Source organism: Scyliorhinus canicula, chromosome 5 (assembly GCF_902713615.1).
Source record: "Scyliorhinus canicula chromosome 5, sScyCan1.1, whole genome shotgun sequence".
In the NCBI taxonomy this organism is placed as follows: Eukaryota; Metazoa; Chordata; class Chondrichthyes; order Carcharhiniformes; family Scyliorhinidae; genus Scyliorhinus; species Scyliorhinus canicula.
This window is the reverse complement of record NC_052150.1, coordinates 173,169,689-173,183,567: the sequence shown is the minus strand read 5'-3', so window position 1 is coordinate 173,183,567 and position 13,879 is coordinate 173,169,689. Positions and strand designations below refer to the sequence as shown.

General features: G+C 44.5%; 1 protein-coding gene across 2 annotated transcripts in view; it reads left to right on the top strand.

Moving 5' to 3' along the window:
• The window catches only part of dnajc1 (DnaJ (Hsp40) homolog, subfamily C, member 1), a 316,347-nt gene that overhangs the window by 290,971 nt on the left and 11,497 nt on the right, over nt 1–13,879 (top strand). For both annotated transcript variants that reach the window (XM_038798104.1, XM_038798103.1), the window contains one exon: nt 9,715–9,763. In XM_038798104.1, coding sequence (XP_038654032.1) covers nt 9,715–9,763 — 49 coding nt within the window. The remainder of the gene's footprint in view (nt 1–9,714; nt 9,764–13,879) is intronic.

Here is a 13,879-nt window from a genome sequence, read left to right as displayed (position 1 = left end):
TAGAATTAAAGGTTCTTGGAGGGTTGTTATGCAGGTGAAGACTATAGCGATTGCAAATTTTTAAATTGAGGTTTTACTTCACCAGGAGCCAATGTAGGCCAGTGACCTCAAGTAGTAGGTGAATAATCAGAAGAAATAGGAGCAGGAGGAGGCCATTTGGCCCTTCGAACCTCCTCCACCATTCAATAAGATTGTGGCTGATCTGATTGTGACCTTAACTTCACTCTCTTGCTAGCCTCTAGCTTTGACTCCCTTGTAGATCAAAAATCTGTCTAACTCAGCCTTGAATATATACAATGATCCACTGCTCTCAAGTGACAGAAATTCCACAAACTAAATCTCTCTGATAGAAGAAATGTTCCTCATCTTTGTCCTAAATTCCATCTGCCAAATTTTTACCCATTCATTTAGCTTGTCAATATCCGGACTGGTCATATCCTCATCACAATTTGCTTTCCGACCTATATTTGTACCATGGATGTTTTGGATGATGTCATGTTTACATAGGGTAGAATGGGGGGACCACCCAGGCGTGCATTGGAATAGTAATAGCGAATGCTGATAAACTGAGTCAGGGACAAAGTTGCACAATGTTATGGAAGTGAAAATACTCTAGATTTACGTGTGGATATGTGCTCAAAAGCTCATATTGAGCTCAGTATAACACCAAGGCTGCCAATAATTGGGCTGAGTGCCAGACTGTTGCCAGGGAGAGGGATGGAGATAGTTGTAATGATATGTATAGTACAAGTGTAGTAAGACTACATGTAACTCAACACTAGGTGGTGTCACTGAATGATCATATAAAAGGCTGCGTATCTAGGCATGCGGGGGAAGCTGATGGCGATTTCAATGTAGAAGGATAGTGTGAGGTTGAGTTATAGTGTAGTTTAGAAATTAGAGAGATTGCTGATTACTGAATCACAGATTCAGTGCTATTATTTTATTATGTTACTCAGTAAAGTGTGCGAACCTAATCAAGTTAAGTAGTGTAACATAAATTAGTTTTGATTTAAACTTTTTAGTTTTATATTCTTTGTCAACACTACATATCTGCCTCTCTCGAAGAACAAGACAAGGGATATAACAGGAGTCTTCCTGGTATTTGATTGGAGGTGATTTTTTTCCCCCTCCATTCTGAAGCCAAGGACTCTGAGACTGATGAAGCATAGTAATTGTTACCTTTCTCAGATAATTTAACTAGAGGTTGCGAGTTTGGACTGTGCAAGTGAAAGAGCCTTGGGACAGTTGCTGCAGTGCATCTTGTAGATGATACACACTGCTGCCACTGTGTGTTGGTGCTGGAGGGAATGAATCTTTATGGCAGATGGGGTTCCAATCAAATGGGCTGCATTATCCTGGGTGGTGTCAAGTTTCGTAAGTGTTGTTGAACTGCACTCATGCAGGCAAGAGGAGAGTATTGCATCACACTCCTGCCTTGTGCCTTCTAGATGAAATTAAATGAAAATTGCTTATTGTCACAAGTAGGCTTCAACTGAAGTTACTGTGAAAAGCCCCTAGTCGTCACATTCAGGCGCCTGTTCGGGGAGTAGTCTTTGGGGAGGCAGGAGGTGAGTTACTCATCGCAGAATTCCCAGCCACTGACCTGCTTGTTTAGCCATAGTAGGCACGATCTTCCGGCCACACTTCGCTGGAAAAGCAGCTTGCCGCAGCGCAGCGTGGCCAGTGAAATCCGGGGCACCACCTTCCTGGGATCTACCTGGCTCATAACGCCTCGCAAGATTCAACGCAATGTCACAAGATGTTGCAAGAGGAATCCCGCCCACAATGGGTAGGATCAGTTTTTGGCAAATTTGCATATTGGAGCGAGGCAGTAAGCCTCACCGTGATATGCCGATTCCCAAGGTACCTGAAGCTTTGGGATTCAGCCCCTTTGCCTCTGGGAACTCGGCCTAGTGTCGTTTGGGACTGGCCCGGACAAATGGGGACCAGATGCCATGACACTCGTGGGAATCTCCAAGGGGATTGGAGGCCCACAGCTGCATGCCGTTTGGGCAGGGTGTTGCCCTGGCACTGCTGGTGACACCTGGATGCCCTGGCAGCTGACAGTTTTTGCGCATGCGAGATCAGGCCGTGGTTGCCCGCCGTGGGTGTTGGGAAGTGCGAGGGAAGCAGAGGGACCCTCCCATGCTGTGTTCGGTCTGGGGTGGAGGTCGGCGATTTTTTTGTGGGCCTCGGCGATCAGGACGTCATTTTAAAATAGGTTCCTGATCTCTTGCTACAACAGGGAGTTCCAGCAAGTGAAGGTCCCTATTGTAAAAAACGTGGCTATGTGCGGCCTCGGCCGTGCGTTCCCCGCTTAGGCCCTTTATTCAAAGCGAGTCGGATTGAATAGCCATGGGTTTCTCGGCACTGCGAGTGCCAGGAAATGCACGGCTAAATGCTCTTGCTCGGGGACCTTTTGGGAAGATCGCGCTCATAGTATTTATATAGTTAGTTCAGTTTCTGGTCATAGGTAACCTCGTGGATGTTGACTGTGAAGGATTCAGCGATGGTAATGCCATCAGTGTCATTGAATAATGGTTAGATTCTCTCTGTTGTTGGAGATGGCCATTGCCTCTCACTGAGTGGTGGAATGTTACTTGCCACTTATCAGCCCAAGCCTGAAATTGTCTATATGTTCGACGGTTGAAAGGATGGAACGTTTTCCTCTTTAGACATGTAGAAGTACTTTCTCGAAAGAAAAATGCCCATTTAAATTGAGTCTGTTCCCTTAACAACACATTGCATTTATGTGGCACATATAACATAGTAAAAATGTCCTACACTTTATTATAAGTAATGCAAGTAGGTGCAGAGCTAGAAAAGAAGAGATAAGACGTTTAAGGGAGGTTTTTCCAAGTTGAGGGGGAGACTTTCAAAGAAGGGTTTAAGGAGGAACTGCCAATTGATTTGAGATAGCTAAAGGCTCTACCATCATTAATGGGAGGAAGTGTCAGTGAACATACTAGCATACATACAAATTAGGAGTAAGCTACTGGGCTTCTTTGAGCCTGCTCCACCATTCAATAAGATCATCACTAATCTGATATTAACCTCTTGCCTACCCCCCCGAATCCTTTCACCCCCTTGTTTATCAAAAATCTGTCCACCTTTGTCTTAAAAATATTCAAAGACTTTGCTCTCACTGTGGCACGCGGTAGCACAAGTGGCTGGCACCGTGGCTTCACAGCGCCAGGGTCCCAAGTTCGATTCCCCGCTGGGTCACTGTCTGTGCGGAGTTCTCCCCGTGTCTTCGTGGGTTTCCCCCGGGTGCTCTGGTTTCCTCCACAATCCAAAGACATGCAGGCTAGGTGGATTGGCCATGCTAAATTGCCCTTAGTCACCAAAAAGTTTAGGATTGGATTACGGGGATAGGGTGGAAGTGAGGGCTTAAGTGGGTTGGTGCAGACTCGATGGGCCGAATGGCCTCATTCTGCACTGTATGTTCTATGTTCTATCTCTGTCTTAAAAGGACAAACCCTTAATTTTATACACTGATCCCCTAGTCCTAGATTTTCTCCCACAAGTGGAAACATCAGGTGTGATCGAACGGAAAAGTTTGTACGTGCCATTTGTGGCGGGTTTGCTGGGAGTTTCCCGCCATCTCTGTCGGCAAGTTCCCCACTGCTATCTAACAACACTTGTCACTTTTTTAAGCCCTGGGGAGTTTCTCACCAGTTTAGCCCACACTTCACCCAGCATCTATCAGCCGCGCCACGGTCCTGTTCGAGTGTGACACGGCCGGTAGATTGTGCCCATCGTCTCTGCATCCACCCCGTCAAAGACCCTATACAATCTAAGGTGCCAATCAAGTCACCTATTTCTAACCTCAAATGGATACAAGGCTAACCTACCCAACCTTTTCACAATAAACAACCTGCCCAGTCCAGGTATTAGTGGCCCTTAGTTATCCACTGATGACCACTGTTTGGGCTAGGCCAGGACTGAAGTGCTATGTGACAGCCCTCCAACAATAAGAGGGAGAACTGAACTCTGAGCTCCACTTCCTCCTCCCCCACAATAAGGAAGGCATTGAGCTCCATGTAACCACACAATCACAGCCACAGGATGAGGATAAAACGAAGCTTATTGCGATGCTCATAACAGTGTAACTGTAACACGAACAAGAATAGGCAATTCAGCCCCTCTAATCTGCACCTATTTAATTAGATCATGGCTGATCTGATAGTAACCTCTAATCTGCACTCTACCCACCCCCGCTAACCTATCACCCCTTGCTTACCAAGAATCCATCCACCTCTGCCTTATAAACATATAAAGACACTGCTTCCACAACCTTTCCAGGAAGAGTTCCAAAGACTCTTGACCCTCTGAGTGAAAACATTTCACTTCACTGTTTTAAATTGGCGACCCCTTATTTTTAAACAGTGACCCAGTGAAAACCGTGAACAGATTTGAGATGAGACACAGGACTGGAGCAGATTGCAGAGATAGGTTGGAGCAAAGGGATTTACGAATGAGGACAAGACTTCAAATTAAGTATTTGGAAGATGGTTTGTAATACAAGCTCAGTAAGATGGGGGTGATAGATGAGGGCGACCTAGTATTTAACAGGATGTGGCAGTAGAGTTCTGTGGGTGAAAGATTGCAAGACATCAAGGATTATGTTGGGTAGTCAGATCTGGAAATGACAACGGTGTATTTAAGGATTTTAATGGTGGAATTGGGGTGGAGGAGGTAGTGTTGCAATACTCTTGATGGTTGGGATGTGGGGTTTAAAGCTCAGCTAAGGGTCAAGCAGGCTGCAAAGATCAAAACACACAACTTGCCCAGTTCTTGTACGAGCTTTATTTGTATGGTTGTTTAAATACCAGCAATGTTTTTGATTTGTAATATATACCTTTGCAAATGGTTATTCTTTGTCTAATCCAGACTATGATTGTGATGAGATGAATAAACCAAGTGTTGACTTGCTATTTCAAGCTGGTGACAAAGAATTAGTTTCAGAAATGAAGTAAAAGCTGTCAGAAATATAATGAATCATTTAGTGTTGACGTGTAGTATTCATTTGATGTTTTCATCAGCTTTTCACTTAACCCGCATTGTTTATTGCAATCAGAACTCCTCGTTGCTTACCTGATTACCTGTACCAGTGTTCTCTCTGTGCTTTCACATTTGTTCTTTGACTCATTTTCCAAGCTGTGTTTGTAGCTCCAGGCTTGACTCTCGTTCTGTCCCACTCTTGCTTGTACTCTGGTGCGTGACAAACATCTGACCTGTTATTCTTTGGGAAAAATACATGAATTTAACTGTCTGCCGGGCTGACCAGACTGTAATGTGATTATTAACTACCGGAGTGCTAAATTAAAGGCAGGAAAAGCTTGAATTACGTATTTCTAAAGTCATATTCATTCAACTCTGGGCATGTAAACTGATTCCGTTTCCCTCTGCGGTCACTAATCACTTGTATTCAGACTTTGATAGCAAGCTGATAGGGGATTTACTGTCTATATGTAAAAGAGACTCAGGTAGGAAACAAAACAACAGACAGGTGGGTTGATGCTAGCAGACCTTTCTAATTAGTGTGGAGCCTGACAGCATGTGGCAAAAGGACTGAAGTTAGATAAGCAGCCCCATGTGTCTTTAAAATGATGAGGAAACGATTAACGGGCTTTGTACCAAACAGGTTGGAAAACACTGATTCATGTCACTTTTACATGCATGCAAAAAGAAATCAAAGGAAAATTTACTATCTAGGATTTTATCATGTAATAGCTGCACCATAGTCGATGAATCTTGGGTGATTGACAAGACATAAAAATTGCAGACAAACTAAGGAGCAGTATTTAATGGGAATTCCACATATTCATAGAAGAAATCGCTGTCACAAGCAAAATTGACCAGTAAATGTTTTTCAAGCACTTTTATGTTAGTCACTCTATAATGAAATTTGGACCATAATATGTCACATTTCTTTTTAAAGATAAGATGACTAAAAAGGCTAGTGCAGTGTCGGAATGCAGAAAGAGAGTGCATTCATCAATGTCATGTTGCAGTTTTACAGAAAGGGGTCTCATTCAAAATTATTCTCGAGTACAGTGTCCTTTGAGATTTAAAAAATGCTGTTTGACAGTTGAATAGATTTTTTTGTAATTTTTTGAATGTATGTTATACATTGGAGGGATTTGTTTTTTTAATGGATTGTAGTCTGAAGTTTTTTTAGAACTTAAATAGTCCTGCATAAAATGCCGTTAAAGCTATTCAGGCTTGAAAACTTCATAAAGAGTTTTAGTGTTTGAAACCTGCTGTAGCACGTCAAGCAAACTTGTCTTTTAGGATAATTTGATAAAAGTAGTGTAGGTATAAAGTTATTCAGTGTAATGAATGTACAATTTCTACCAATTATTGATAAGTGATTTATAATCACTGGAATTTGCGAATTTTAAGCTCCGTAAAACTACTTTAAAAAATAAGACCTGTATCATCTCAGTGAAAGGTTCGTCATAAATATTGTGTTTAGTTGTGGTTCAGTGATAACACTCGCTCGCCTCTTGAGTACTGAGGTTGTTGGTTCAAGGCCCACCGCAGAGACTTCAACACAAAATGTAGACTCCAGGACAGCACTCCAGGAGTGCTGCATGCACTATTGGAAGCTTTGGGCTGAACTTTAATGGAGCCAGGGGAGACTCTGCATAGAGTTGAAAATGGGGGAGAGCAGTTTCAAGGATTCCCCATCCCATTCCTGGAATTTCTAATTTTCAACAAGGCCTTTTAAGAGTGTCGGCTGGTTCAGGTCACAAGCCCACAACCTGCATTCCTGACCTAGCTAGATACATTTCTGGGATAGGCAAGTCATACTGCTCCAAGCTTTTCATGGAATGTGTCCAGTTTCTCAAGAAGCTGTTGCTCATGGCAGTTCACAGGTCTCTTGAACCATAGTCTGCATGAGGGAACCTCTTGAAAGGTGCGTTCAAAAGGTTCTCCTCCTGCCCCGCCTCATGCCAAGATATGCCTCCCCTATGTCATGGTGTGCCCCTGTGCAGCTCCTATGGGACAATAGGATGTGTAAAAAAATATTTTAAAAAGGTTTCCCTTGGGGCTGTGGTGTTTCAGCAGTCTAATGGATTTCTGAGCTTTCAGCTAAGACTTGATACACATTCTTGGCTGAGAGCCCTTTTAAACAGCTCGCCTCTACACCCGGCAGTCCCTGTGGCTGTGTCCAAATTCTTTTCCAAATTAGCTGGCCGTCACCTGCCCTTTCTCCCCTCAACCTCACTGGAATGAAAATCCTGCCCTTCCTGGCATTTCCCTCCTGAGGTGGGCAGGTCAAACCAGGTATTTCCTGACTCCCACTACCTGCTTCGACTGTTCCTGAAACTTTAAAAAAACATTTTTTTCCCCATTAAGGGGCCATTTAGTGTTGCCAATCCACCTACCCTGCACTTCTTTGGGTTGTGGGGGTGAGACCCACACAGACACGGGAGAATGCAAACTCTACATGGACAGTGACTCGGGGCCAGGATTGAACCCGGGTCCTCGGAGCCTCGAGGCAGAAGAGCTCACCACTGTGCCGCCTGATTCCTGAAACTTTTAACCATTGACTCCATCCCTGTTTCTCGCAGCTGGTGGAAGCTGAACTACACAGTTTGCAACCTTGGCATAATATTCTACCCCAAGATGAGCTTCTGACCATATATGTGTCATCTGGATAGAAATTGTCCCATTGGGCAGACGCAGCATGGGTTCATAAAGGGCAGGTCGTGCCGAACTAATTTAGTGGAATTTTTCGAGGACATTACCAGTGCAGTAGATAACGGGGAGCCAATGGATGTGGTATATCTGGATTTCCAGAAAGCTTTTGACAAGGTGCCACACAAAAGGCTGCTGCATAAGATAAAGATGCATGGCATTAAGGGTAAAGTAGTAGCATGGATAGAGGATTGGTTAATTAATAGAAAGCAAAGAGTGGGGATTAATGGGTGCTTCTCTGGTTGGCGATCAGTAGATAGTGGTGTCCCTCAGGGATCCGTGTTGGGCCCACAATTGTTCACAATCTACATAGATGATTTGGAGTTGGGGACCAAGGGCAATGTGTCCAAGTTTGCAGATGACACTAAGATGAGTGGTAAAGCGAAAAGTGCCGAGAATACTGGAAGTCTGCAGAGGGATTTGGATAGGTTAAGTGAATGGGCTAGGGTCTGGCAAATGGAATACAATGTTGACAAATGTGAGGTTATCCATTTTTGTAGGAATAACAGCAAACGGGATTATTATTTAAACAATAAAATATTAAAGCATGCTGCTGTGCAGAGAGACCTGGGTGTGCTAGTGCATGAGTCACAGAAAGTTGGTTTACAGGTGCAACAGGTGATTAAGAAGGCAAATGGAATTTTGTCCTTCATTGCTAGAGGGATGGAGTTTAAGACTAGGGAGGTTATGCTGCAATTGTATAAGGTGTTAGTGAGGCCACACCTGGAATATTGTGTTCAGTTTTGGTCTCCTTACTTGAGAAAGGACATACTGGCACTGGAGGGTGTGCAGAGGAGATTCACGAGGTTAATCCCAGAGCTGAAGGAGTTGGATTATGAGGAGAGGTTGAGTAGACTGGGACTGTACTCGTTGGAATTTAGAAGGATGAGGGGGGATCTTATCGAAACATTTAAAATTATGAAGGGAATAGATAGGATAGATGCGGGCAGGTTGTTTCCACTGGCGGGTGAAAGCAGAACTAGGGGGCATAGCCTCAAAATAAGAGGAAGTAGATTTAGGACTGAGTTTAGGAGGAACTTCTACACCCAAAGGGTTGTGAATCTATGGAATTCCTTGCCCAGTGAAGCAGTTGAGGCTCCTTCATTAAATGTTTTTAAGGTAAAGATAGATAGTTTTTTGAAGAAAAAAGGGATTAAAGGTTATGGTGTTCGGGCCGGAAAGTGGAGCTGAGTCCACAAAAGATCAGCCATGATCTCATTGAATGGCGGAGCAGGCTCGAGGGGCCAGATGGCCTACTCCTGCTCCTAGTTCTTATCACTAGACTGCTTATTTCTGCCCCCTTAACATCTCCTGAATCCATCTCTGCCTCTGACAAATGAAGGGGGGACTTAATATATGGTTTCCCCTTGTAAGTGCTATCATGTCATTCGTTCTAGAAAGTGTTTGCATGATGCAAGGTTAGAAAGTGTTTGCATGATGCAAGGTTAGAAAGTGTTTGCATGATGCAAGGTTAGAAAGTGTTTGCATGTGTGCGTTAGTCCAGCTCAGCTGTTTAGCTCCTTGTCATTGAGCTTCGCCAGTGCATGCTGTTGCAGCTTTGAAAAGTGTTCCCAATTAGACAATGTACTGGAGAACACCAAGCACATGTCAGTTTCTTCCCTTCAGAAAATAAGGGGTAGGGAAAGTAAAGCTATTGGTAGTATAGTTAAGTTATATGTGCGTGGGCAGCAAGGTGGCGCAATGAGTAGCACTGCTGCCTCACGGCGCTGAGGTCCCAGGGTTGATCCAGGCTCTGGGTCACTGTCAGTGTGGAGTTTGCACGTTCTCCCTGTGCTTGCGTGGGTTTCGCCCCCACAACCCAAAGATGTGCAGGCTAGATGGATTGAACACGCTAAATTGCCCCTTAATTGGGCAAAATTAATTGGGCACTCTAAATTTATTTTTAAAATGTTATGTGCATGTTTTTTGTTTGTATGGATTACATTTTTTTTAGTGTGATGAATACTTTTAAGAAATAAACAACTTTTTTTTCTAATATAGGTTACAACAAAAGCTAAACAAGTCAAGGATTTTGTTTCAAGCACACCAGGTATGAGCAGTCTTCATTTACGTTTCCTTAACATAATGGGAATAGCGCCCAGTTTGATCTGGTTCTGAGGATTATGCGACATTAATATCCATAAAGATGTTGCATTGTGTTGCAGACAGGCAGTGCCACCTATGGTTTCTTGCTTCCACATTGGATAAAGCCCCTGGGCCTGTGGCATAAAACCAGTCCTGTTACAGGAATAGCACCTGAAGAATTACAAATAATTGTGAATATGGGTAAAGGAGGAGTGCATTCTGGTCCTTGAACCGGTGTCATTTAATTAGGCTATGGCTGATCTACACCTCAACTCCATTTACCTGACTTTTGATCCATAGCCGTCAATACCCTTACCCAATAATGGTCTGTCATTCTCAGTCATACAAATTTCAATTTCAACAGTTTGGTTTCCAGATTTCCACCAACTCTTCTTTGGAAATTGCATAGAGTATAAGGCATAGTATGGTCTACTCCTATTTCTTACGTTCTTAGAACATTCCGCCCAACTAGTCCATGCTGATGTTTCTGCTCCACTTGATCCTCCTCTCATCCTTCCTCTTCTATTAGGATATCCCTCTATTACCTTCTCCCACTATGCTTCTCTGCATTCACCTTGAATGCATTCATATTATTCCCCACAACTACTCCCTGGGTTAGTGACTTCCACTCTCTGGTGAAGAAGTTTCTTCTGAATATCCTAATTGATTTCTTGGTGACTATTATTATGATCTGGAAGGTAGTAAGTGCCACGTAAACTAAATCACGAAAAGGCAAACTTAATTATTTTATACTTTTATTTTACCACGAGAAAATGCCTGGACAGAAGCCACAAATTCCAGTAACACTTTTGGGGATTTTAAATATTAAATTAAAACATTTATTAACAAAAAGAAAAGAAAAATTAAACATACAAAATTACATTTACACAGTTAAAAATTAATCGTACAGAGGGTGGCATAGTGGTTAGCCCTGCTGCCTCAGGGTGCGAGGACCCAGGTTCGATCCCGGCCCCGGGTCACTGTCTGTGTGGAGTTTGCACATTCTCCATCTGTCTGCATGAATTTCACCCCCACAACCCAAAACGATGTGCAGGGTAGGTGGATTGGCCACACTAAATTGTCCCTTAATTTAAATAACTTGGCCGTATTTATTTATGACCTTTTTCAATTCGTAAACTCCTATTCACTTCCCTTTGAAATTTAACAACGGAACACAACAAAGCCTCTTTATCTCCTAATGCAGATTTCTACCTGTCTTTTTTTAAATCTAAAACATCCAACTTGCCCCTACTCATTTCAAATGTCTGCCTTGCACATCAACCTGCTTTAATGTCCCGAGGTCCGTGCCCCACACCAAATAATCGTTATGACTCATTTGCATCCTATTAATGAGCCATATTCTCCAGGCCCTCGTGATTCTCTGGTCCTGGGCTGGGAATTATGTGGGCTAGAATTGGTGCAGGTCTTGACGTGCGGCCCTGACAAAGTGGACCTCGTGGTGGGCTAAGGGGTTAGCTCTTTAACGGAGTTGCCCAGTAGGTCCATCAGAGGCCATCCTCTTTTTCCCCCCCCACAATGCAAGACCTGCCCACCCCCACCAGACCCCCCTCCACCGCTCCCCCCATCAGAGACCCCACCAGTAACCCCCTAATTAAAAAGATCACTACCAGAGACTCCTACTTGGAAGCACCCCAGAAGAGAGACTCTGCCTGGAAGCTCCCCAGAAGAGACCCCTGTTTGGAAGTTAGAGAGCAGTCCAGACCGAGGCAGTGAAAAAAGATCACTGCTTTAAAACTCATCTTTGCAATGCACTTGCTGGCTCAGCACAGGGAGCAGCACCTGTAAATTCCTAGAAAGAGAAACCCAGTCAGCTGGGTTTAAACCCCCTCAGATCTTTGATCTGCAAGCCATTCATTAATTTCTCTGTGATATTGATTTAACTAGGCTGTGATTGACAGCTTCGACACACACCCAGCTTTCTGCAATTGTTTCATGTTCCTTCACCATGAGTGACTTGAAGGAAGTTCCTTCACCATGAGTGCCTTGAAGGAAGTTCCTTCACCATGAGTGCCTTGAAGGAAGTTCCTTCACCATGAGTGCCTTGAAGGAAGTTCCTTCACCATGAGTGCCTTGAAGGAAGTTCCTTCACCATGAGTGCCTTGAAGGAAGTTCCTTCACCATGAGTGCCTTGAAGGAAGTTCCTTCACCATGAGTGCCTTGAAGGAAGTTCCTTCACCATGAGTGCCTTGAAGGAAGTTCCTTCACCATGAGTGCCTTGAAGGAAGTTCCTTCACCATGAGTGCCTTGAAGGAAGTTCCTTCACCATGAGTGCCTTGAAGGAAGTTCCTTCACCATGAGTGCCTTGAAGGAAGTTCCTTCACCATGAGTGCCTTGAAGGAAGTTCCTTCACCATGAGTGCCTTGAAGGAGGTTCCTTCACCATGAGTGCCTTGAAGGAAGTTCCTTCACCATGAGTGCCTTGAAGGAAGTTCCTTCACCATGAGTGCCTTGAAGGAAGTTCCTTCACCATGAGTGCCTTGAAGGAAGTTCCTTCACCATGAGTGCCTTGAAGGAAGTAGACACCAATGAAACTAATAGAAAACACTTAGCTCTCGTTGATATGGTCCAGGAGCTGTCAATCATAGCCTGATGTTTATAAACAATGCGGGGGCCTAGCCGCCAGACCTCACTGTCAGATAGTCCGATCGCAGAATTCCCTAGGAAATCCCTCTCGAGTCTCGCATGCATAAATTTGCATAAAATGACCTGTTTCATAGAATCCCTACAGTGCAGAAAGAAGCCATTCAACCCACTGAAGCTGCACGACCCTTCAAAAGAGCACTCTGCCCACGTTCACTCCCTTGGCCACCCCGCTTTATCTTCATAACCTGCACATCCCTGGATAAGAAGGGGCAATTTAACATGACCAATCCATCTAAGCCGCACATCTTTGAACTGTGGGAGAGAACCGGAGCATCTGGATCAAACCCATGCAGACACAGGAAGAATGTGCAAACTCCAGATCTCTGGCGCTGTGAGGCAGCAGTGCTAATCATTGTGCCACCATGCTGCCCCTTAGCATGACAACCTCTCCGCAGATGTGCAGATTAGGGGGGTTTATGGAGATAAGGTGGGAGAGTGAGCATAGATAGTGTTCTTTCAGAGGGTTGGTGCAGATGTGATGGGCCAAATGGCCTCCTTGTGCACTTTAGGGGTTCTGTGGGTTATCTTCGTTATCCAGGAGGTCACTGTCTGTGCGGAGTGTTCATGTTCTCCCCGTATCTGCGTGTGTTTCCTCGGGGTGCTCCAGTTTCCTCCCACAGTCCAAAGACGTGCAGGTTAGGTGGATTGGCCATGATAAATTGCCCTTAGTGACCCAAAAGGTTAGGATGCGTTATTGGGTTATGGGGATAGGGTGGAAGTGAGGGCTTGAGTGGGTTGGTGCAGACTCGATGGGCTGAATGGCCTCCTCCTGCACTGTATGTTCTGTGTTCTATGTGCAGGGTAGGTGGATTGGCCATGCTAAATTGTGCCTTAATTAGAAAAAAGGAATTGGATACTCCAAATTTTTATTTTTTTTAAAATACAGGACAGACAAACACAACCATCTTGGGTGCGATTCAGGGACCGTGTTGCGGCTGGCACGGATCAGGGTGTGCCGGGTGAATAGCGGGAAATTGCAATTGAGATTCGCGCCAGACGGAAACCATTTTGTGGTTCACCCGGTCCGCTCCCGATGCCGAGTTTCGGGTCTTGCCCAAAAATGGCAAGAATATCATTAACCCTAATTTGCATTCATTTCAATCTCATTAAAGAGAAGCTGGTGCAATAGCTACTGAGGGGAAGTGGGTAGCCATTTCCATTTTCCGGCATGCAGCTCATGGGCATTGGAGCTGCTGCCCCATTGGTCAGCGTGGCTTGGGTGAGGGGGTGGTGCTAAGACATTTCAAGTCGAGTCTCACCTCTGGGGGGAGGGGGGATGCGGTTGGTGAGGAGCTTTGTGTCTGTGAGGCCTTCCATCCATCTTTAAATATTGTGGATACCCATAACAGGGGAAACCACAGCTTCAGCCTGTCTGTCCTACCAAATCTTCCAGGACAGAGCCCTGCTGCAGCTTCTTT